Here is a 24353-nt window from a genome sequence, read left to right on the forward strand (position 1 = left end):
GTTATAACCAGGGGATCTGCTGGGGGTCGATCTCCCGGTCCCCTTCAGTTTCCTTTTGCATATGCAATCAGGTCTTTTTCCTTGTCTCTCCTCCGTTTAGGGCATTCATTCTTCCAATGCCCAAACTCTTTACAAAATGCGCACTGATCTTTACCCAACCGAGGTGGGCCCCCTTGTCCCCCTCGTCGACCTTGCCCACGACTTTGTCCTCCTCTCTCTTCTCTCACCACTGCCACCAATTTCCTCACATTCTGCTTATATCCCTCTTCTCTATTGCTAAATACTCTCCACGCCTCATCTAGTAAATTCTCTAGATTTCTTGCCTCGGGCCCTCTTATTTTTGAAGCTTACGTCTGATATCCCCCGTAGATTGACCCAAAAATAAATTCACTAGTTGTTGAATCCCCACCTCTGCTTCAGGGTCCAGAGATGTATTGCGACGCATTGCATCTCTTAATCGATCCAAAAATTCAGATGGTGTTTCAGAGGGACCTTGTTTAACAGCATATAGTGCTGACCAATTTATAGTTTTAGGTATTTCCCGTTCCATCCCTTTTGCTATCCATTCTTGGTAGCTTTCTAACTTCTGCATTTCTGCTGTCCTGTTTGGGTCCCACTGTGGATTCTGGAGGGGAAAATAGTCCTTTGCATCCAATTGCTGGGCTTTATAATAATTCTCTGCTAGATCTCCTGCTGTTTTCAGGATTAATTGCTTTTCTGTTTCAGTTAATGCATCCAGCAATAATTGCATATCAGACCAATCTGGATTATGTTGTTTTATAATATACCGCAAACGCTTTGCTGTAGTTATTGGGTCACTACGGTAGTTTTTAGCAACTTTTTCCCATGCTTCTATATCAATAGTAGAAAAGGGTATTTTTACTAGAACCCTCCCTCCTTCTGGTCCCACAGCCTCTCTCAAAGGGGCTTGTAACACCTTATTTCTCGTCCTAGAAGACACAGGGCTTCTGGGAGGAGAATGGGCTAGACCAGGTAGCCCTTCTGAATCATCATCTCCCTCTCTCCGAGCTCGAGGAGGAGATTTGAATAGGTCACTCATACCCTGTTCCTGCATATCCAAATTGTGCATTTTGTCTAATCTGGTACACCGCTCACCTATATCACATGCTGAACAACACCTTTCAAGTTTCCCTTTATTTGCTTTCCTTTCCTTCTCAAGGGCTAGAACTAAAGGGTCAGAGGGTGCCTTAATCCCACAGTCTCTCTGCCATTCAGGGTGGTTTCGGAGAGAGAAGAACATGTCACAATAGGAAATCTCACTCCATTTGCCCTCTCTTCTTAAAAACAACATTAGTTGCAACAGAGTATCATAATCTAAAGTCCCGGTAGGTGGCCACCTTAGTCTGTGGTCTAGTCTATACAGTGGCCACCACTGGCTACAATATTTAATTAGGGTGGATTTATTTTCAGTGCCGCCAGTTCCTGCAACTTCTTTCCAATGTGTTATAATACACCCTAAAGCGCTGGCTTTAGGGACTTCTGTGCTCTGTGTAGATCCCATTCTTCTCTTTTCGTCCCCTGCCCACTTTACACCTAAGCTACACCTTACTGAACTTTAGAATTTCTTTCCAATCCCCTTCCCACACACAATACCAACTGCTAGATCAGTCAATTTGTTTCCTCTCTTTATCTGGCCGTCTATTAGGTTCACAAACTCCCAAGGATCACGCCCAAACCATTGAAAAGCGGACCCCCTTTTTCACTCTTCTCAGTACGCAAACGAAGCACACAATGCACCAACACGGCACGCTCACTCTTGTACAAACACAGCACACTTATTATTCATACTTTCTACTAACAATCATTATGTTCTCAGCACAGCTACGATCCCGCTCGCATCACGCCGCACATTACACAACGATTCTGCCTTTCTGAAAAGAATACCCCACACTTACTCCCCTCCTGGGTACGTCTCACTCACTCACTCACCTCACTCGCAATGTCCGGACTCCAACACACACACCACCTGGGCTCCGATGACACGGGAACAGGAATCCACTCGACTTGCGTTCTAGGGTCGCTCCGCGGCTGCTCTATCAGTCAGCGAATTCCTTCACCGGCCCCCCTCCTCCCTTCTCGACCCGGAGGTTAAGGGAATGGAGTGGCCCTACCGGTGTCCCTCTGCCGGTAACTCCACCGGCCCGCTGCTTGCAAGCCTGACCTCCACAGGGACTTTGTTGTACGCAGGACGTCTCCTGCGATTTATCAACAGCCCTCCAATCACGCGTGCATATGTCTTACAAACCCCCCAGAATTAATACGTACCGTTTCATCTGCCAGCCCGTGGTCCTTTCTGTCGCTGCAGTAAGCGAGCCGGGGTCGGCGTCTCCTCCAGGAAATCCCGGGGCGCGCCGTGGAGTCGTCCGGCCCTCAGCTCGATCCCGCAGGCAGACAGGAAGGTCCCATCTGGGGTGCCAAATGAAGCGCGGAAAATAAACTTCACAACCTGTAAAGTTGTGGAGTAGGTACGTATTTTATTCAGCGCTGGACGCAGGGGGAGAGCATCCTCCCAAATCCTGCGTACCGTACATGCTTCTAACCTTCTATTTATCTAGGAAGTTCATGCATATTCTAAATCGCCTATACATATTGATTATCTGCCCCGCCTGTTCCCCGCTTCATATGGAGATTAGTTGCATATTCATTGCGGCTGCGTAGTTAATTGAGTCGGTGGTCTTCAAATGAGTCTGTGGACGGAAAATGATGAAGTAACAGTCTTCCTCACTAGTTGAACTCTTCACCTTGTCTTTTCACGCATGCGCTTTTAGCCTCTTGGTCGTGATATTTTGCAGACTTTGCACTTTTACAAAGAGGGACCCATTTCCTTATACATCAGGGGTCTCTTACCGTGCATTCCTTTTCCTTATAAGCACACAGTAACTGATACCTATACCTCAGGGGTCTCTTGTTGTACATTCTTTTCCTTATAAGCACATAGTAACTGATAACATATGTGCTACTCTTCATTCTATTTAACCCTTAAATCCCCTGTTTCAGTTGGGTGTTGAAAAGATCGCAGTTCAACAGCCGCTCTTACGAGAAAAGGCTGACCCACGGCAGGAGAAGCAGTAAAGGACTGAACTCCGTGGTGGCAGTGAATTCTGCCCCACAATAACACCAGCCCGACTGTTCCCCTCCAGTCTTGAGAGGGAGAACGCGAGGAACGAGCTCAGCCCCTCCTCCCCCAGCCAAAATCTCGCGGGATCTTTGCACTTCCCAAGAGAAACCCTGAAGCTAGGAGACTGCAGCCAGGTGCACCCCTCTCCCCGTTCTGGCCACATCCTTTGTCTCTCTTAAGTATTTATTGTTCTGGTCTCTTAGGTAACAAACGCGAGAAAAATTCCCTAAGACAAAAAAAAAAAAAAAAAAAAAAAAACAAAACAAAAAAACCCCCAAAAAAACCCCACAACAAACAAAAAAAAACAAACAAACAAAAAAACCAACAAAAAAAGAAAAAAAGAAACAAGTCCTAACCTCCAGCATCACTTAAAACTTTAGAATTTAATATTGACAATACAAGTGTATTCCTAATTAGGACTAGGCAAGAAAATAAGAGGTGACTGGAAATTATAGGGATCTTGTCCTTGGCAATGATGTAAGTTAAAAATCTTAGTAATAGTGAGTTACTCTTTGAAATTAATACATTTGATAATAGTTATGACCAGAGGGACAGCTGCTTTTTATGAATAGCAAGGTAAGACACCATTTTGCATCTCTTTGGGGGAAAACCGTATTTGGTGTGAAGTTGGGAGATGTTAAGCATTGCATCTAACTGTATGCATTAAGCAATTGGCAGTTGTAATAGCGTTCAATTTAAGTTATTGATCTTGACCTGTGAAATTCTAAATGGTATAGAGCCATCTAAGGGTGTCCTGGTTCTGACTGGGCTTGAGTTAAGTTTCTTCATAGTAGCCCCTGTGGCATTTTGCTTTGGATTTGTGGCTAAAACAGTGTTGATAACACACTGGTATCTTGACTGTTGCTGAACAGTGTGCTCACAGTGTTAAAAATTCTCAATTTCTCACTGTTCCCCCTGCCCTCCAGCAAGTAGGTTAGAGGTAGGCAAGAAGTTGAGGAGAGGCAGCCAGGACAGCTGACTGAAATTGGCCAAAGGGATTCCATACCATATCAGGTATCATTCTCAACAATAAAAAAAAAGAGGGTGTGTGTGTCTTCCAAGGTAGCCGTTGCTCAGAGACTGTCTGAATGTGTGTCTGCTTGTGGGAGGTAGCGAGTGACTGACTTTGCATTGCTCTGTGGGTTTTTTTTTTGTTTGTTTGTTTGTTTTCCTGTTTCCACCAGCCCCTGTCCCGTCTCTGAGGGTCTCTTCAGGCTTGAGACCTCCCCAGAGAGGGCATGGAGGTGGTAAAAAGTCTGGTTCTCTCGGAGGCGCCGACAAGAAAGCAGCTCGAGACGACCTTGAGTTGTTTTGGGGCTGTTTATTTGTCTTATCTTAAAAAAGTTTCTGGCAGCCCGGCACAGGTCCGCTCTGCAGGTCGACCATAGCAAAAAGGTCTCCTGAGAGGGCTGAGCCAAGGTCTTTATACCCTAAACTACGTATACAATATTTACAAATTTTCCCCAATGCCATGTAACCTCTTTGCAATGTCCAGTTTTCTCCCATCCAATCTGTGGTTCCCAGGGTGCATCTTTAACATGGATGACATGAAGAAGAAGGAGGAAGAAGTCCACCACACCCAGGGTCCTCCATCTTGGCCACATGGCCCTTAATATAAACAATCTAAAAAACTACTTATACTACATTTTAACAATCTAATTTACACTCTACTCATCATTCTTTTCTGTGTCTCTTCTCTCAGCGTGGGCAAATTTTCCCAAGGAGCCAAATCCAGCCCCTGCAGCTCCTGGGCAGCACTCGGGGGTCTCTGAGGGGTCTGCCAGGGGGGTTTTTGCACCCCCAAAGGAGCCAGGGAAAAACCCTGGACTCCCACATCTCCCCCTTCTCTTTGCACCAAAAAGACCTCCCTCACGGTTCTGTCCAGAGCCTTCCGAATACAACGAAAAATACAAGGTAGTACAATTAGAAAGACAACAAAGAAAATAACAATCCCTACTAATACATAAAAACCAACTTTCAAGATCTCTCTCCATAAGGGAGAGAGGTCAAAAAAGTCAAGCAAACCATCCATCCAAGACCCCGTGGCCTCTCCAAGTTTTGCCACACTCTCCTGCAATTGTCTTATATTTTCATGAATCGATTTTGAGTGATCAGACAGGTTCATGCAGCACATTCCTGCAAATTCTTCACATCCGTGTCCGTGAGTCAGCAATAGATAATCAATTGCTGCTCTGTTTTGAAGGGTTGCCTTCCTCACACTGTCGACATCTGTTAACATGTCACTCAGTGTATTGGAGATGGCTTTGGTGTTCTTACTCAGCCAGCAACCCAAACGATCCAATTGTGTCAAGGCCACCCCTGATGCTGTTTGGGGAGAGAATATCGCCACGGAAATTCTCTTCGCCTTGTCCCATGAATAGAAATTGTCGTCACAATTAGGATCATATTGCTCAATCCCTCTCTTTTGTCTCTGTTTTAACTTTCTCAAAATTTTCTGATCTGGTGTTAATAACGTGAGCCTCCCGATGCTGCATGGACCTCCTCTGATGTTTGCAGGGACAGCAGGCCAAATTCTGTCCCCGCAGACAAAAAAGATTCCTTGTGGCAATCGCACAGGAACTTGGGAGGATGATTTGTCTGAAATCAATGTCTCGTTGCACCATAAACTATCATTTTTATAAAAACCCTGGTTTGGGGTGACATCTATCTGTTTCTTTGTCACCTCCGAACCTTCAAATTTCACACAAAAATCCATTTTCATCGAACCGAAGATTTCTAATTCTTCTGGTTCGAAAGAAGCCTCAGGGAGAGAGTGAACCCACGCATACCATTCATCTGCTTTTGGGGTTGCCCATTCCTCTACTGGAACGGCCACCAGACACGTTGAAAATGGCTTTTTCGGCCTAGAATGTGTCAAACAAATCGTGTCCAACCCCGCAGCCTGTGCCAAACTTTCCCACACATTCTCCCTGGGCTGCATCATGGGTAAATCCATATCGTTGCCTAAAATCCTCGCCAAAAAAATCATACACAAAATTCCATAAACAAACATAATTTTCTATAAATCCTTTAAGTTTTCTCTGCTTCGGCTGATGAATTCACGTCACTGTTTCTTGTCTTGGTCTGCAAGTTCCTTTCTTCACACGCAGGGCTGGTTTTTGCTTGTGCTGGAGCCCGGTACGGTTTGATGCACTTTGCAGGCACCCACCTCAGACCTTTATCTGTGGAGACACAAGCAAACCCTTTTCCCCACGTGATTAATTTGAAAGGACCTTCAGTATTACCTGTTTCAAGGTTTTTTGCCATGACCAAAGGATTTTCCTTCAGTTTGGCTCTTGTCTCATTCATGAAATGCCTTACAATCGGCGGTGTTGGCTCTGAAAGGGATTCATTCAAAAAATTCAACACATATAATGCTTTGCACAATTTCATATGAGGCGTTGCCTCCGACTCCCCCCTTTTTTGTTTTTCAAGGATTGTTTTCAGTGTGTGGTGAGTCCTTTCTATGATTGCCTGTCCTGTGGATGAATGTGGAATGCCAAACGTATGTCTGACACCCCATTTTTTCAAGAACTTATCTAAAACTTTTCCAATGTATGTTGGTCCATTATCTGTTTTTACTTCTTGTGGCACACCTAATGTTGCAAATGCTTGTAGAAAATGTCTACACGCATGCTGTGCCGTCTCACCTGTATGTAAAGATGCAAAGATTGCCCCTGAAAATGTATCAACAGAAATGTGAATATTTTTTAATTTGCCGAAAGGGGGATATTTCGTAACATCAGTTTGCCATAATTGGAGACTTTGCAATCCCCGTGGGTTAACTGCTCCCATGGAGATTGGTGGTTGAACCATTTGACAATCTGGACAGGTTTGTATAATTTCTTTTGCTTGCGTTTTGGAAAGGTGGAAGGATCTCATCAGTGCTTGTGCATTTTGATGAAAAAATGCATGACTCAATTTTGCTTGTTGGAAAATATCTGGTAACGTTTGCTGGACAGTCATAGTTAATTTGTCTGCTTGCGCATTTCCTTCCGCTAGAAATCCTGGAAGTGATGAGTGTGCTCTGATATGTGTGATAAAATATTTGTGCGTCCTGTTTTCCAACATTGTTTTCATACATGACAAGTAGGAATATAGATATAGATGGACTCCCACAAGCCCCTTCTTATTTTTCCTTCACTTATTAAACTTTTTTTTCAACACGTTTCCGTGGATGGCTTCTTCCCTCCTCACTAAATGTCAAATGTGCAAAACCAGCACAGATGGTTATAGAGAGCCTTTGTCCCCTTTGGATGGTTCAGAGTGCTTTCCTCTGATGTGAGTTATTTGGGGAAGCAGATTATCTGAACCTACGAAGCTTTCCAAATTCTGTGTGTTGGAAATAAGTAATTTGAGAGAGTTTGCACATGTAAACATCTGATAACTTTATTTGAAATAAAGGTTTGGAATTTTATCCGTTTCAACTGAGATCTTTCATTAGTTTCATTGCTCTGTTCTGTGAGAATAAACAGAAGCCTTAACTTTTAAGGACACTCATTGTTACATATTTTTTAGGTGGTATCATGGAAAACTTGACAGAACAATTGCAGAAGAACGTCTTTGGCAAGTGGAAAAACCTGGAAGTTACCTTATTCGAGAGAGTGATCGGAGGCCGGGTTCATTTGTGCTTTCATTCCTTAGTAAAACAAGTGTCAATCATTTTAGGTGAGAAGTAAACGTTTTCTTTTAAAGCACTGTAACTTATTTATTTGTGGGTATAGAACTTAGTAGGTATAGCAAACAATTGTATTATAAATTGAATATTTTTTACTTTTCTTTTTATCCATGTATGGTATAGCTCTTTGCTAGGGTTTTATTGTTTTAAACCATGCTACAAATATTCCTTTACAGGCTGAAGAATGAAAATGTGAGGAAACCAGCATTATCAGGATAGAAAAGCTTGTCTAAAGCTGTTGTGACTAAATTTACAGTAACATGCAGGCTTCTTAGTAGTAATAAGTTTTTTTCAAGTCTATTCCTCAGATATTGCAGCTTAACGAACATATTTGAATGTCAAAGTCAGCAAATCTGTGTTTATAAGATAGCTATAACAAGGAGAAACAAAGAGGTAATGTGTTTAACAATATGAGGATTTGCTAGAATCAGCTTTCAGTCTGTGTAAGAATTAGTTGTTCTATATACAAGTATCCATTTATCTGAAATTGTAACTGTGGTTATTTTACCATTAGCAAGTTATAGACATTAATTTAGTCTCATTTAGTGTAAATCAGATGTTCTGGGAAGCGCTTGAATGTTAGTCAGCATGTAGTGTGCTGCAGTCTGAGGTTCATCTTTACAAAACAGGGTATCAAGCACATCTTCAGCACTAGAAAAAACCTTTGTCAGCTATATAGATAACAAAAAATAAACCAAAAGCAAATTTTCTTGCAAAGCAAACAAATAGCATGCACATATTTGCATCATGTCTGAGCTAACAATTTGTGCTTCTCAGCTATACTGATTCTTGTTAGAGAATTGATTACTATGTAGCAGTAGTAGAAAATGAAATTATGCTAATACTTGTTTTTTAAGTTTTCAAGAGTCTAATTTTTAATAACTTCTGCTTATTGTAGCCAATATCAGGTGTTGAATGTTGGTTTGTGTCCACCATAAAATTGTTTCTGGCATCTCAGAAAATGGGAAACCATTGCATGCTACTTTCTAAGAAAGGAATCCTTATAATATTTTCAAATCTTAAATAATGTTTTTTTCTTGGATCCACTAAATATGTGAACTATCTAAAGGAAACTAATTTGCCTGCTGATACTGGTCTTCATAGAGCAGAGCTGCTTTTGATTTCACTTGTTGACTGCAGAGTGTATATGTTTTTGTTATTAGAAGGGCAGATGCTACACTCAAACATTTTTCCAGCCTCAAGATTGACAGTCTTGAAGTTAATTCAACCAAATATAGGGATGTGCCCCCTGGGTCCCATAGACTAGAAGTGTCACTTCCACCAAAGCTTGTTCCTTGCCAAAAATGGGTGAAATTTTCATTGCTTAAAAATCTCACTGATATTTGTTTCCTAAAAGTCATATTTCTCAGATTAAACTTTCCTTATATATTTCTGTTTGACTAAAATATCAATATTTTAGGTGAAAGTTCTCCAAATCCCCCTCCCCCCAAGTTGGATATGGGCATATGTTCATGCAGCATATGATTGACAGATAGTGTATAAGTCCATCAAAACTAAATTCTTTTTGGCTGTAGTAGTATATTTTTTGATGAGTTGCTGAATGATATAAAATATTGGGGAGGAAAATCTTTATATTTTCATCTTGCCCTTCAGAATTTTCTGTGATTGAATGGAGGTTAGCAAATGTGATGTCTATCTACAAGAACGGCCTCAAAGAGGATTTGGAGAACTACAGGCCTGTCAGCCTGACCTTGGTGCCAGGGAAGATTATGGACCAGATCATCTTGAGTGCCATCACATGGCACAGGCAGAAAAAACAGGTGATCAAACCCAGCCAGGATGGGTTTATAAAAGGCAGGTCCTGCTTGGATAAACTGATCTCCTTGTATGACAAGGGGTAACTTAGTGGATGAAGGAAAGATTTGTGCATGTTATCTATCTAGACTTCAAGTCCAGTGAAGCCTTTGGCAGAGTTTTCCACAGCATTCTCCTGGAGAAACTGGCTGCTCATGGTTTGGACAGGTGCACTGTTTGCTGGGTAAAAAACTGCCTGGATGGCGGGGAGCAGAGAGAGGTGACGAATGGAGTTAAATCCAGTTGGTGGCCAGTCACCAGTGGTGTTCCCCAGGGCTCAGTACTGGAGCAAGTCCTGTTTAATATCTTTATTGATGACTTGGAGGAGCAGATCAAGTGCACCCTCAGTAAGTTTACAGATGATAACAAGTTGGGTGGGAGTGTTGCTGGGCTGGAAGGCTCTGCAAGAGGGATTTGGACAGGCTGGATTGATGGGCTGAGACCAGTTGTAGGAAGTTCAACAAGGTCAAGTGCTGGGTCCTGCACTTGGGTTATGACAATCCCATGTATCGTTACAGGCTGGGGGAAGAGGGGCTGGAAAGCTGCCCAGTAGAAAAAGACCTGGAGGTGCTGGTCAACAGCCAGCTGAACATGAGCCAGTGAGTGCTCAGGTGGGCAAGAAGGCCAATGACATCCTGGCCTGTATCAGGAATAGTGTGGCCAGCAGGACTAGGGAAGTGATTGCACCTTTTTACTGGTGAAGTTGCATCTTGAATACTGTGTCCAGTTGCAGGCCCCTCACTGCAAGAAAGACATTGAGGTGCTGGAGTGTGTCCAAAGAAGGGCAGTGAAGCTGGGGAAGGGTCTAGAACACAAGTCTTATGAGGAGCAGCTGAGGGTACTGGGGTTGCTTAGCCTGGAGCAAAGGAGGCTTACAGAAGACATTGCTCTCTAGAATTACCTGAAAGGAGGTTGTAGCCAGGTGAGTATTGGTCTGTCTTTCCAAAGTAGCAAGTAATAGGATGAGAGGAAGAGGCCTCAAGTTGCAACAGGGGAGGTTTAGATTGGATATAAGGAAATATTTCTTCACCAAAAGGGAAGCATTGTAACGGGCTGCCTAGGGAAGTGGTGGAGTCACCATCCCTGGAGTTATTAAAAAGATGTGTAGATGTTGTGCTTAGTGGCATGGTTTAGTGGTGGATTTGGCAGTGCTGGGTTAATATTTAAGTCCCATTATCTTAAAAAAACCCATGATATTAAAGGGTTTTTTCCAACCTGATTCTATGATCCTAAAAATTATTGTTTGACACTGCAACAAAGAGTTCTGGTGGAAAGTATGATGTTATTCCCATTTACTACATAATTTATTGGAAACTGTTTTTAGCATTCTGAAAGCTTCATAAAACTGATAATTTCACAATTTTTACCAAAAAACGATAGTTTTTTAGTAGATTAGATGTCTTGTTAATTCTTTTTTTCTTTTGTGTAACTAAAGGAATAGTTCAATCCCTCTGTCAATATTTTTGCCCTTCTCAAAGTTGCTTTTCCAGGTAGCTCTTAACATTTTTGAGAGTGAGTATATAATATTGTATTTTGAACATAGCCTGCTTTAACAACTCAACATCATCCTCATTTCCTTTTAAAAAAAAATCCCAAACCCAAACCATCCCAAAAGTTTGTAGCAAAAGTTCTTATGTCAAACTTTCTTTTCTTTATTAACAGGATTATTGCCATGTGTGGAGATTATTACATTGGTGGACGTCGCTTTGCTTCACTCTCAGACCTAATTGGGTATTACAGTCATGTGTCTTGTTTGCTGAAGGGTGAAAAACTATTATTTCCAGTAGCACCTCCAGAGGCAAGTAGTAAAATTTTAAAATGTCATCTACTTAAATATTAATCTTGCATTTGATATTCATAGTTTTCTATGAAAAAAGCTTTGTAGATGGCTTCCCCTAGTTCTAGACCTATCTCAGCATATGGTGAAGTATAAGGAATATATAAACAAGGTTTTACTGATATAAACTAATGATAAAAAATTGTTTTTTTAATAAAAATCTGTAATGAAAAAACTAGATGTCAGGTACTACAGCTATCTCCAAATATAATAATAACATTGTACATAAACTGAAATAAGAAAATGTGTAGGTTTTGGCTATTAAAGAGTACCATTATAATGTAGGGTTTTACACAGAGTTAATAAATTATATCCAAATAATATTACTGTTTTGTAGCAAAGATTTTGAAATACACATCCTTAAAATAACCAAAGCTCCTGAAAGCCGTTTCTTTCAAGTGACTATCCTTAAGACAATATCAGTAATTATCAGTATGAGTAATGCCCCTGTCCCTCCCTGAATAAAGATGTTCCTGAATGTTAAATTTTCACAAATTTCCACTAAGAGGAAGTAAGTTGTAAAGTGCTCTTTCATGGGAATTACATAGGTGGTAATTTGATTTTTGGAGATAACATGACTGATAATGTTACAGGGCTAGAAGCATAATGAAGACTTTTGTAGATAACTTTAGGAATTGGGCATTTCCAGCTCTTACTATTTTTGACACTTTAAAAACTTAAAAGTAGCAAAGGGATACAAATTACTATTACCAGTCTTTTGCCTCAGGATAGCATAATTTTGGGGAGAGGAAGCTACACTAGAATGAAAGGGAAAATTAATATATTTGAACTCTTAAATTGTAGCCTGTGGAAGATAGAAGGAGAGTTCGAGCAATTCTACCTTATACCAAAGTGCCAGAAACTGATGAAATAAGGTATGTTTTAATAACAGGTAGAAGCACATGTGAAATTCTTGGAGTATTTATAAAACCTAATGATTTAGGTGTATGTTCACTATGCAATTGCTCTGGGAGGTTAAAGGTATGATGCCTGCTTTTTTTTTTTTCTTCCACTATATACATATTATGTGGAAAAGATGCAAAACCAACAGCCCTGTATCTAATGGAAGAACATCTACTAGTTGCTTGGAATTAATACTGCTTTCCTGAGATACCAGTTTTCTTCCAGATTGTCTTGGTTTGATTTGGGTTTGCCAATTTTAATATACTCAATTTCACTTTGAGATAGGATTTAGGAGCAAAAACAAGGCAAACCTAAAACTTAAAAGGGTATAAAGAAAAAATTTATTAATAACACAGAAAAAATAAGAAATTTGGAATAAGATTTCCAGATCACTCCCTCCTCCCCCCCCACCTTCCATATTTCTTAACAACAACATACAGAGACACTTCAGTCAGTTTTCCACTTAAATAGTGGTTTCAATCAGTTCACTCTAGAGAAAAGTTCCTTTTTGGTTTAGCCATAGGGTGTGTCTTCATTTTCACAATTTGCATTCGCCCAGGAAAATCTGCAAATCGTGGAACTCCTCTCATCTTCACAGTCTTTTCAGAGCTGTGTTATGGGCCATGTCAAAAACTCATGGGGTATTACTTTTAAGGGCAAGCTGTTCAAAGACAAAATTTCTCTTCATCTCTTTTTCCATCAAATGTCTCTGTTGATCTTTCCAGTCTCCAGAACAGAGACCCCCATTCCCTTGGGCCAAGGGATCCTTTTCTCAAACACTTCAACCCCCCCAAGTAGTTATCCACAATTTAAAGGAATTTTCAGTGTAGTCCAGTCCCCCCCATAGCCCACAAAAAAGGTTTTTCAGCCAACCTATCCATGGCATCTCTTCAATCTCTTCCCATCTGGAAACTTGACTCTTACTTCACTGACTTTAGTATACTTTCTGCTTTATTCCTCTCATTCAAGGGAGGTCAGGAGATCTGCAGTCTTATCCGAGCATTGGAAGGGTTAAAACTGCACACAGAAGGTGAAGGAGCTGAGCCAAGCCATGCTGGAGCTGTGCCAGGATTTCAGGCTGTGCAGGCCATGTGGAGGAGGCTGGAATGAAACTGCAGAGCCCAGCAAGTGAATGCGTGGGGGGAGCTTGGCTGAAACAGATCCCAGCTGCACTTCCCCAAGCTGTGTGGGCAGCTGGGGGGCTTCCCCTCCCCACGGCTGCTTCTGAGACGGCGGCAGGGCCCCGGCTGATCTGTGGCTGCACTGGAGGAGGGGGGAAACTAAAATCTTAGCAAAGGTTTCCCTTTCCCCTGGCCATCAGGGCTCCTAGTTGAAAACAGGGGGGGCCTCGGTGCCTCCCTCACCCCTATGCGGCCGGGCCACATGGGGAGGGGGGGCCAGGCCAGGCCGAGCCAGGCTGGCTGGCCTTACCTCAGGCAAGCCGGAAGATAAAAGAGGGAGTGTCACTTTACCGACGGGATTCATGAAAGCGAAATAACTTTTTAATTGGTTTCCCAGGCTGTCAATCATTAAATCAGCCCATTGATTGGTCCCTGCAGCTCACAGAGGAAGTTCTCATAGAGGAAACAGCCCCCTGTGTGTGTGTGTGCTCCTCCTCCTTTCATGCAAAACCAGCACAAAAAAGAAAAGCCAGATTTGAAAGATGTTTGTACTAATTTCTGATGAGACTTTCTTGGTTTAACAAGTTGATAGAACATGCTGGTGTAATTTGGAATAAGGTTCTTGATAGGACTATTAACCTAAGATTATAGAGAAAAGTATATGACAGCTTTATATCCTCATTGGGGCGAAAATTTACCCAGTCCATTCTGTTGTCTATAAAAACCACTTTGCCGATATTCATCTTTGAGAAGACCTTCTTCTCAGCATACAATAAGGTAGTAAGACAGGAAATTCTCTAACTGCATATTGAAAGTAAGGTTTCTTTCTGTTCTTATGCATAATAGGGTCCATCAAGTCCAATAAATGCCTAATTGCACCTACCAACTTAAGAGGAAAAAGTATTTTATTACTCTTATATGGTAACAAGATTTACAGGAAATTGTAAAGTTCTATGTGTCTAGCTAGGTTTCTGAGATGTTCTTGGTAAAATAGTATGTTCATAGCAAAACTGGTACAAAGTACACCATTTTAGGTCAAGTAATGTATTATGCTGTGTCATGGTTTTGGTTCAACCGGGCAGAAACACTAATTTGGTGTAGTGGTTTTGGTTCACCAATTTGAGATTTCCCGGCCAATGCGCTAATTTATGTTACGGGTTCTGTGTTGGCCAAATTGCCAGTGCACCCACTAGAATTATTTAGTCATTTCCTGCTGTGAGATAGGATTAGGAGGAAGGCAAAACAGGCTTAAACTTTAAAGGGTACAAAGAAAACTTTTATTACTAGAAATTATAAGAGAAAAATAATAAGAATCAGAATAAAACTTTAAGAACACTTTCTGCACCCCCCCCCCCCAACTTCTTTTCTTTCACACCAACCACGTACAGAAACAATTCAGTCAGCTTACCATCTCTAAAATAGCCTTTCACTAATTCACTTGGGAGAGGAGACTTTCCTCTTCAGTATATGGAGATTTCTACACAAGAAACTGTTTTCTTGTGGCCTTGATGTCACAGTTATCAGCTGCCCGGGAGAATGGAAATGGATCAGTGTATAAAAATCCCTTCCTCAACTAACAGTCTTCCCACAACCATTACTGAGGATCATATCAAATTATGGGGCACACTTTAAGGATTATAACAGTTCAAACAAAAGCTTTCTTCATCTTTGAAAACAGAGGTCTTTCTTCCTCTTCCCTGGGGGGCAGCAGGACTTTTCATCTCCTCTCTATTCAAGCTTATGGGATCACAGCCATTTCAGCATCTGCTTACTCTAACATCAATGCCTCTGCTCATATCTACAGTTAAAACATTAATCCACCCCATAATATATCTTTATGTGTTATAGGGAAGCAAGAGTCTCATCTCTATAGCTTAAAAAAAAGAGAAATTTTAGTCCATGACTCTCCTCCTTCCCTCATCTGGGACCTGACCCTTCCTTTTGTCTGATGTCAGTGTTTTCATGCTGTTTCTCTGTGTGTCTTCATCTTGGTCCTCTTCTTTCACTCAGGAGAAAGAACAAAGTGTCTGCAAGTCTCATTCTGGGCAGTGAAAGAGTTTATATCTTGCCCAGGTAGCATATTGTTCTGGGATCTCGTCCAGGTGGTGGCCTGGAGCTATTTAACAATAAAGTCTTTCAAAGCCACGCTGGGGCTGGGCTGGGATTGCAAGGGCCCAGCCAGAAACTGTAGTGGGTTTTCTGGCTCCATGGCTATTTTCTGGCATTTGCTGCATTCAATTCCAGCTGCGGGCTGATGGTCTTCCCTCCCTCCTGCCTAGCAGGCAAAGGGTGGGGGGGGCCTTGTCAGAATGGAGCTCAGCTGTCTCTCTCCCGGGCCGTGCAGGCAGCGGGGCAGGCCTGGCCGCCAGGAGCTGCTGTCCCGGGGGACCCCACGGACCTCCTGGCTCGGCCTGTGCCAGCAGCAGGACAGGGTTTTAATGTTGGTTAGATGTTCTGCTGAACTGTGGGCTCTCTGCCCGTGCCCGGGGTGGGAGGGGGAACTCAGATTTTAGCAACTGAGCAGGCCTCCCCTCCCCCTGTCTATCGGGGCCCCGGTTGAAAATGGGGCCCAGCAGCTTCCTGAGCCTTGCGTCATAACCCGCCTGCCCCTGCCCGGCCCGGCCCGGCCTGGGCTGCGTGGAGAGGACCCAGGCCAGTGTTACCTTGTGAGAGGCTGGAAGGGTAAGAGAGCTTTCCTGAGGTTTTTCATCTTTACATGTGTGTTTCACAAAGACGCATAAACTTTCTCATTGGTGTAAAAATGTGTCAGTGTTAAAAATCAGATGCTGATTGGTCTTTGTCAGGTTCAAAGGAGGCTGCCCAGGTCTTGGCAGGTAAAAATTTCAAAAAATCTTTACAAACCACCACATGCTCTTGTAATGTACTCTTGAAGATGTTATATATTTCAGGAAATTTTGACTTAATGTAATAATTAATATTTATAAAGCTTGGAACATTTCAAACAATATCAACTGATATAGGATGGCTTTGCTGTATGTTGTACATGGTTAAGATTTAAGTTCATTAGTAGCTGAATTCATTCTAAGTATTTTCATTAGGCTTTTTTTATTCTTGCTTTTTACTTTGTGCTCAAGTTAATGCTTTTTTTTTTTTTTTTTACTGTCACAGATGAATTATTAAAAGAAGTCATCATTGCGGGGTTAACTAAAAGGGTTTTATTAATGATTAAACAATTACTAAATGGTAATTATTACTGTTCACTCAGAGTGGGTGCATCAATCACACCCTCTCAAGAGATGTTCAGTAGAAAATTGCTATCTGATTTTGGTAGTTGGTGAACTGAAGTACTGTGTAGCTATTGTCTGTATCCCTGATACATCATTTCACTTGATTGAGAAGCCCCACTGTGCTCCATGAAAGCTTTTGATATGACCTGTGTCCTGGTTTGAAAGACAGGTGTTTGCCAAGAAAGGCAGGAGCTCCTCCCTGAGATGGAGAGTGCAGACCCCCTCCCCCCTCCTGATTATTAGAATTTTGGAATCAGGGCCTCTCAGGCAGATATATGGGGGTAGGAATAATAGCTCTTTACTAATATATCTAACCGGACAAACAAAACAACAACAGCTCTGGAAATTAACAACAAAACAGAACAGTAACTCAGTTCCAGTCCGTTTCGGCCGCAGTCACCCTCTCCCTGCGCTCAGTACTGTTGGTGGGGGCAGGGCAGGTCCCGCGCAGCTGCGGAGGGCTGGGATGATGTCGGCGGCATGCCAGGTGGGAGAAGGATGGAGGAAGGACTCCCCTGCTCACCGTGTGGGTCGCGGTGCTCGGCTGCGTGCTTGGAGGGAGCAGGCTGAAGCGGGGAAGGCAGCAGTGCAGTGTCCGACAGCAGGGAACGTGTCTCCCGGCGTTGGGATGGCGGGGGGGGGGGGGAGGGGTGCGCGGGTGGAAGGTAGCAGCGCAGGACCTCTCACTCTGACCCCACCAGTAAGCCAGAGAACAAGAAGGAGTGCAGCTACCCCCCAACCCTGCTAGGGTGTAGCCAACAAGTCCTTAGCATCACAATCAGAAAAATTCCACAAAGAGAAAAGTGAAAAAGGAACCAATCCCCAACATTATCCACCCCGAATTTTTCCCATACCAACGTGATACATCAAATTGAAACCTCTAAATTCTATACATAAAGGCAGTTACAGATACGGGCACAGTATCATAGATAGTTCACCCTAGAACAAGGTCCCCTTGGGGTATGCATCGAGTCTCTCCATCCTTTTCCATCACCCACCAAGTGCAACTTGGTCCTTCAGCGAAAACCACCCCAGGAACAGGATTGTCTTTGCTGGAAGCAGAGTTCACCCAGACAGTTTTCCCGAGCATATCTCATGTGTAGTACTGGGACCTTATCTCCATCTGGTGTTCCCAAGGGATCAGATTAGGCAGGGCCTGCTCGGTTAGTGGAACCTCAGGTATTCACAAACCATGTGGCCTTTGGTAGATTAATCTCCCAGTTCTTAAAAATCCTCTCTCCCAGTGTCTTCAAGGTGTTTGTAAGCAGGCCATTGCACTGTTCAACTTTCCATGCCACTGGTGCATGGTAGGGAATATGGTACACCCACTCAATGCCATGTTCTGTAGCCCAGGTGCTTATAAGGCTCTTCTTGAAATGGGTCCCATTCTCTGACTGAATTCTCTCAGGGGTACCATGCCTCCAGAGGACTTGTTTCTCAAGGCCCAAGATGGTGTTCCAAGGGAGTTGTGTTAGGCACCGGGTAGGTCTCCAACCATCTGGTGGTGGCTTCCACCATGGTCAGCACGTAGCGCTTGCCCTGGCGGGTCTGAGGCAGTGTGATATAGTCAATCTGCCAGGCCTCTCCATACTTATATTTGGACCATCGCCCCCCATAGCAGAGAGGCTTCACCCGCTTAGCCTGTTTGATGGCAGCGCACGTGTTACAGTCATGGAAAACCTGCGAAATACTGTCCATGGTTAGATCCACCCCTCGGTCTCGTGCCCACTTATAGGTGCCGTCTCTGCCTTGATGACCTAAGGTATCGTGGGCCCATCAAGCCAGGAACAACTCTTCCTTTTGTTGCCCATCTAGGTCTATCTTTGACACCTTTATCTGTGCAGCCTGATCTACCTGCTTGTGTCTCTGTTCCTCATTAACCCGACTCTTGGGGACATGGGCATTCACATGATGGACTTTCACATGTAGCTTCTTTACCTGGGTGGCAATGTCTTTCTACTCATCAGCAGCCCAGATTGGTTTTCCTCTCCGTTGCCAATTATTCTTTTTCCACCTTTCCAGCCAACCCCACAGAGCACTGGTTACCACCCATGAATCAGTGTCAAGGTAGAGCTTTGGCCATTTCTCTCTCTCAGCAAAGTCCAGGACCAGCTGAACAGCTTTCAGTTCAGCAAGTTGACTTGATCCACCTTCTCCTTCGGTAGCTTGTGCAACCTGTCGTGTGGGGCTCCATACGGCAGCTTTCCACTTCCAGTTCATCTCCACAATGCGGCAGGAACCGTCGGGGATAAGAGGGTCATGTGTTTCATCTGCTGGCAGTTGTTTGTATGGTGGGGCTTCTTCGGCCTGGGTCACTTGTTCCTGCTCCTCTTCATCGGCGAGACCAGAATCTTCTCTTTCGGGTCAGTTTCTGATAATCTCCAAGATCCCAGGGCGATTCGGATTGCCAATACAGGTGCACTGCATGATGAGGGCAGTCCATTTGCTCCATGTGGCATCAGTGGAATGGTGAGTAGAGGGAACCTTTCCTTTGAACATCCACCCCAGCACTGGCACTCGGGGTGCCAGGAGGAGCTGTGCTTCTGTGCCAATCACCTCTGAGGCAGCTTGAACTCCTTCATAGGCAGCCAAGATCTCTTTCTCTGTTAGCATCTAGTTTGCTTTGGACCCTCTTTAAGTTTGGCTCCAGAATCCCAGAGGTGGGCTTTGGGTCTCACCAGGCACCTTCTGCCAAAGGCTCCAGGACAGACCATGGTTCCCAGCTGCAGAGTAGAGCACATTCTTTATCTCTGTCCCAGTCCTGAATGGGTAGAGGGCCACTGCATGAGGGATCTCCTGCTTGGTCTTGGCGAAGGCATGTTCCTGTTCAGGGCCCCAATGGAAATCATTCTTTTTGCGAGTGACCAGGTAGAGAGGGCTCACAATCTGGCTGTACTCAGGCATGTGCATTTTCCAAAAGCCTATGGCACCTATTGAATGCTTGTGTTTTCTTTTTGCTGGTCGGTGGAGACATTGCAGTGATCTTATTGATGACCTCAGTGGGGATCTGATGCTGTCCGTCTTGCCACTTCACTCCTCGGAACTGGATCTCTCGGGCCGGTCCTTTGATTTTGCTTTTCTTTATGGCAAAACCGGCTCCCAGCAAAATCTGGATGATTTTCTTTCCTTTCTCAAATACCTCAATTGTTGTATTCCCCCACACATTGATGTTATTGATATATTGCAAATGTTCTGGAGCCTCATCCTTCTCCAGTGCAGCCTGGATCAGTCCTTGGCAGATGGTGGGGCTGTGCTTCCACCCCTGGGGCAGTCGGTTCCAGGTGTACTGCACGCCTCTCCAGGTGAAAGCAAACTGAGGCCTGCACTCTGCTGCCAAAGGAATGGAGAAGAATGCATTGGCAATGTCAATGGTGGCACACCACCTTGCTGCCTTGGACTCCAGCTCGTATTGGAGTTCCAGCATGTCCGGCACGGCAGCGCTCAGCAGTGGAGTCACTTCATTCAATGCCCGATAGTCCACAGTCAATCTCCATTCTCTGTCCAACTTGCACACAGGCCAGATTAGACGGTTTAGATGGCAATTGGTACCTTTTCAACCTTCAGGAGTCCCACTGCAGCTGGGTTTTCTGATAGTCCAGGCAAGGTGTGCAACTGCTTAATGCTCTCTGCCACTACAGCAGCTATTCCAAAACCCCACCTGAGTCCCTTTGGGTCTTTGTAATAGCTGTTCCTGAGGAAGTCTATGCCTAGAATACATGGTGCCTCTGGGCCAGTCACAATTGGATGTTTCTGCCACTCCTTCCCAGTCCGGCTCACCTTAGCCTCCAGCAAGGTCAATTCCTGTGATATCCCTATCACCCTAGCAATGGAAACAAATTCTTTCACCCATATGTCCTGTTCGTATTAGGGTACAATGTGAACCAGTATCAACTAATGTCTCATGATTCTGTGGCTCTGATGTGCCAGGCCATCGGACCCACACCGTCCAATACTCTCTGTCATCCCATGCTTCTCCCTGGCTAGAGGCAGGGCCCCTCTAGCCTTGGTTATTATTTTCTTCCTGGGCATACGTAGTAGAGGTTCCTTCAAGTGGGTCCGACAGATTATCTTCCCTTCTCTAATACCCGGCCCCTTGGTTATGGGAGGTCGAGGCTACCTTTACTTTAGTAGAACTCCCTTGGTTAGTGCTTGTCTCCTTGAGTTGACGCACTTGTGCTGCCAGGACAGAAGTGGGTTTCCCATCCCATTTTCCCTGTCTTCCCCATGATCACGCAGAGAGAACCACAGGTCAGCTCCTGGGGTGTACCCTCTCTCCCCAGCTGGGGGACATTGGGCTCTAACTTTGGGGCCTGTGACTCATACTGGTGCTGCACTGATCTTCCTCTTCTCCTCCCTCATCTCTCTTGTCTCCTCTTTAAACTCCTCTTTGAGTTCCTTAACCACAGCCGAGACATGAGTCTGCATTGAGCCATTGATCATACTCTCAACATTTCTGAGCTTGTTGGCAACAGAACCCTCTGTCTCTTGGTTGTTATCAGCATTAATCATTGCAATAAAAGTGGTATATTGAGATGGCCCCAGGTTTGCCAGATTCCACAACATCTGCTTTGTGCACCTGACCTTTTCAGGGTCATTGTCATGCTGTCCGCCCCTCCCAAAGAGTACCTCTAATACTGCCACTTCTCTCAGCTGCTGGATCCCTTCCTCAAGGGTCTTCCAGCACTTTCTATGATGGTGCTCCTGCATTCTCTCTCTGTGGACAAACCTCTCTCTCACACTCATTAAAAGCTGTTCCCAGAAGGGAAGGGGGCCTGGCTCCCTTATGAATACCTGATCCACACCTGAGTTCTGGGCCAAGGGTCCCAAATTCCTGGCCTCAGTACCATTTAGTTGCACACCTGTTCCCATAAGGTCCCAGACCCGGAGTAACCAAGTTGTAAAAGGTTCACGGCCCCGTCATACAATGTCTTTTCACAGATTACGGAGACTTTCGTACAAGAGGGACTTGGTGACGATCTCAACCTCTGGCTCCCTTGCTGGTTGTGAGGGCCCTCCTTGCTGATCCTCATTATCTAGGTGCCTTGTTTTCGTCTTAGATTTTCTAGTTTTCCTACCGTGTGGGTCACGGTGCTCGGCTTCATGCTGAGAGGTAGCAGGCTGAATCGGGGAAGGCAGCAGTGCAGTGTCGCACAGTCGAGGACATGACTCCCGGCGTTTGGAAGGTGGGGGGGAGGGTGGGTGGAACATAACAGCATGTGACATCCCTCCTCTGATCCCACCAGTAAGGGAGAGAACAAAAGGGAGTGCAGCTACCCCCCATCCGTGCTAGGGTTTAGCCAACAAGTCCTAAGCATCACAATGGGAAAAATTCCACAGAGAGAAAAGGGGCAAAGGATCCAACTCCCAACAACCTGATTTTATGGTTTCACCCTGGCCAGTAACTAAGCAATAACAGACACTGGGGCAGTAATTTTTCCTAGGTGGATGCCTTTTCGCTGCTATCTTTTCTTGCGCTTCTTGTACTTGAGCTTCTAGTCTCCAAGTAGTTTCATCATCCCCCTTCCTTATGTCCTTCCCCTGGTCATGGCAGATAGAACCACAGGGTGGCATGTGACGTGTTTCACTGATTCACTGATAAACCTCTTCCAGAACACAAAAAGATTGACTCTTAATAACTAAGATGTTGGTCACTATGGATGAGGAAGACTTCTCATTCTTTAATTGCTGGGACAATTGTTGGAACAGTTTCTCCACAGCTGAGACCCAGGGAGGAAGTGAGATTCTTTTTGAATTCTCAAGTTGGCTGCCCAATCCAACTCCAGTTGGTGATTTTGTGTCTTTCTAGCTCATTACCGCCAGGTTGTTGGTGTATGATGTTGGTGCACTTCATACAGACTTTCACCACATAGGCCATGTGCATGGGATTTCACATGGCTTGTGTGATACCTGGTTGTCATATACCTCCACCACAGTAATTCCCTCAGATATTGGATATCTCCCCTGGTGGTGGTCACCTTGCTTTTGGAATTTGTAGGTCTTTCCTTGATGGTATATCTGTCCCCACTCAATGGAAGCTGCCTCCAAAGAATGAAGATTCCTTGCCCTTTTACAATCCTTTTGTCAGTGACCTTATTCCTACCAAGGTATCCCAGGTCTAGGTTTCCTTACCCTCTAATTCCTGATGTTTTGCTCCAGTATCCCAGCATCAGAATAACTAGCTGACAATTCGTTCACCTGGTTGATGGCTTCACATATCTTGCTGCTTGCTTAGGGATAGGGATTGTATGGTTTCTGTCTCATTATTTCATTCTTTCCTCTCCTATTCTTGTGACTGCTCTGCTACTCCCTCTTAGGAGAAGCATCTTCATCCCTTTCTGAATGAGTTGACTTCCACTTTCATTGTTTCTTTTTAATTATAGAAATGACTGATATAGTTGAAGGCTGGGTATCTGATTAAGTCACAGTGTCTATTGGTATGTTTTCAGATCCAGAAGACCCTCTCCTTGAGGATGCTGAACAGTTCTAAACAGTGTTGGTTGGTGCAGACCAGACCCCAGTAGAGTGTGATAAGTTGTTCCTCTTTGGAATATCTTTTTTCAAACATTCTATCGCTTCATCAGGATCTAGGAGTGAAGTCTTAGACCACTGGAGGTGGCAACCTTTCTAGATAGCTGCCCATATTTTTCTACATGCTTTTCGTCCTGGATAACCCAAAATGTTATTGTTTTCTATATCTATCTGTGCCCAAAAAATGTTACTTTCTCTTTAAGGCCTGGCAGCACAGCCAGAAACAGAATGGTGAGGCTGGGGGATTGTCAGGGCCATTTTAAAAAGTCAAAGTTGCTCAAGCAGAGCTCCTTCTTGCCTTTTAGCTCTACTTGCAACAGTAGCAACCTGAAAAGCTGCATTTCACAATCAAAAACTGTTTCAGAGTGAAATTTACAACACCTATTGGCAATGCAAAGCTGGAGCTGGGCTGGGATTGGGCCATTGCTGATCCGTGCTTGAGAGTCCATTTTCTTCTCCTTCCCATTGGAACAGGGACCCAAGACAGCAGCACCAACACTGGCACAATCCAGTGGGTGGCAGGAGGTAGCAGCAAGCAGCAGCACTGACCTCACACATGCCAGCAATTACCATCTGCTTTGTAAGCTCCTACCTTCCCAGTTTTTTGCTCCAGGGGGAAGGTTCAGATGAACAGGATTTGTCCGCCATCTTTTCCCTTTGCCTCCCCACACATGGTTATTTGCAGAGGGAACCATCTTGGGGAAGGGTTTACTCTACCATTTTGAGTTTTTCTTTGTTCCTGGGGTATCTGCAAGATTTCAGCAACTTTGTAACTAGTGCCTATTACTGTTATTTTTTTGCCTGTTGCTATTGTTGTTTTTTTTTAGTAAACTGTTATTTTTTCACTTATATCTACTCATATTCATTTCTCCTTATTGGTGGAAAGGGATTGATTAAAACTATAAGGGGAGGTAACTCATTTTAGAGTGTCCACCTCTTAAATTGTCTTAAACCAAGACACCTTGCCACCCATAACCACACTGTTGCGGCATCTGTGTGATATTCCTAAATTGCTTGTCAACCTTGGAAAAAGCCAAAACGATATTCTAAGAAATACCAAAAGGAGTATTTTCATTACCCAATA

The 24353-nt window shown here is 43.9% G+C and overlaps 1 protein-coding gene across 1 annotated transcript in view; it reads left to right on the forward strand.

Annotated features, from left to right (window-relative positions):
* The window catches only part of LOC306814107 (ras GTPase-activating protein 1-like), a 197792-nt gene that overhangs the window by 42844 nt on the left and 130595 nt on the right, over nucleotides 1–24353 (forward strand). The window contains exons 2-4 of the mRNA XM_079329830.1: nucleotides 7658–7807; nucleotides 11295–11430; nucleotides 12274–12344. Of these exons, the coding sequence (XP_079185956.1) occupies nucleotides 7658–7807; nucleotides 11295–11430; nucleotides 12274–12344 (357 nt within the window). The remainder of the gene's footprint in view (nucleotides 1–7657; nucleotides 7808–11294; nucleotides 11431–12273; nucleotides 12345–24353) is intronic.

This window comes from Erithacus rubecula (assembly GCF_903797595.1).
Source record: "Erithacus rubecula genome assembly, contig: SUPER_W_unloc_6, whole genome shotgun sequence".
Lineage (NCBI taxonomy): Eukaryota > Metazoa > Chordata > Aves > Passeriformes > Muscicapidae > Erithacus > Erithacus rubecula.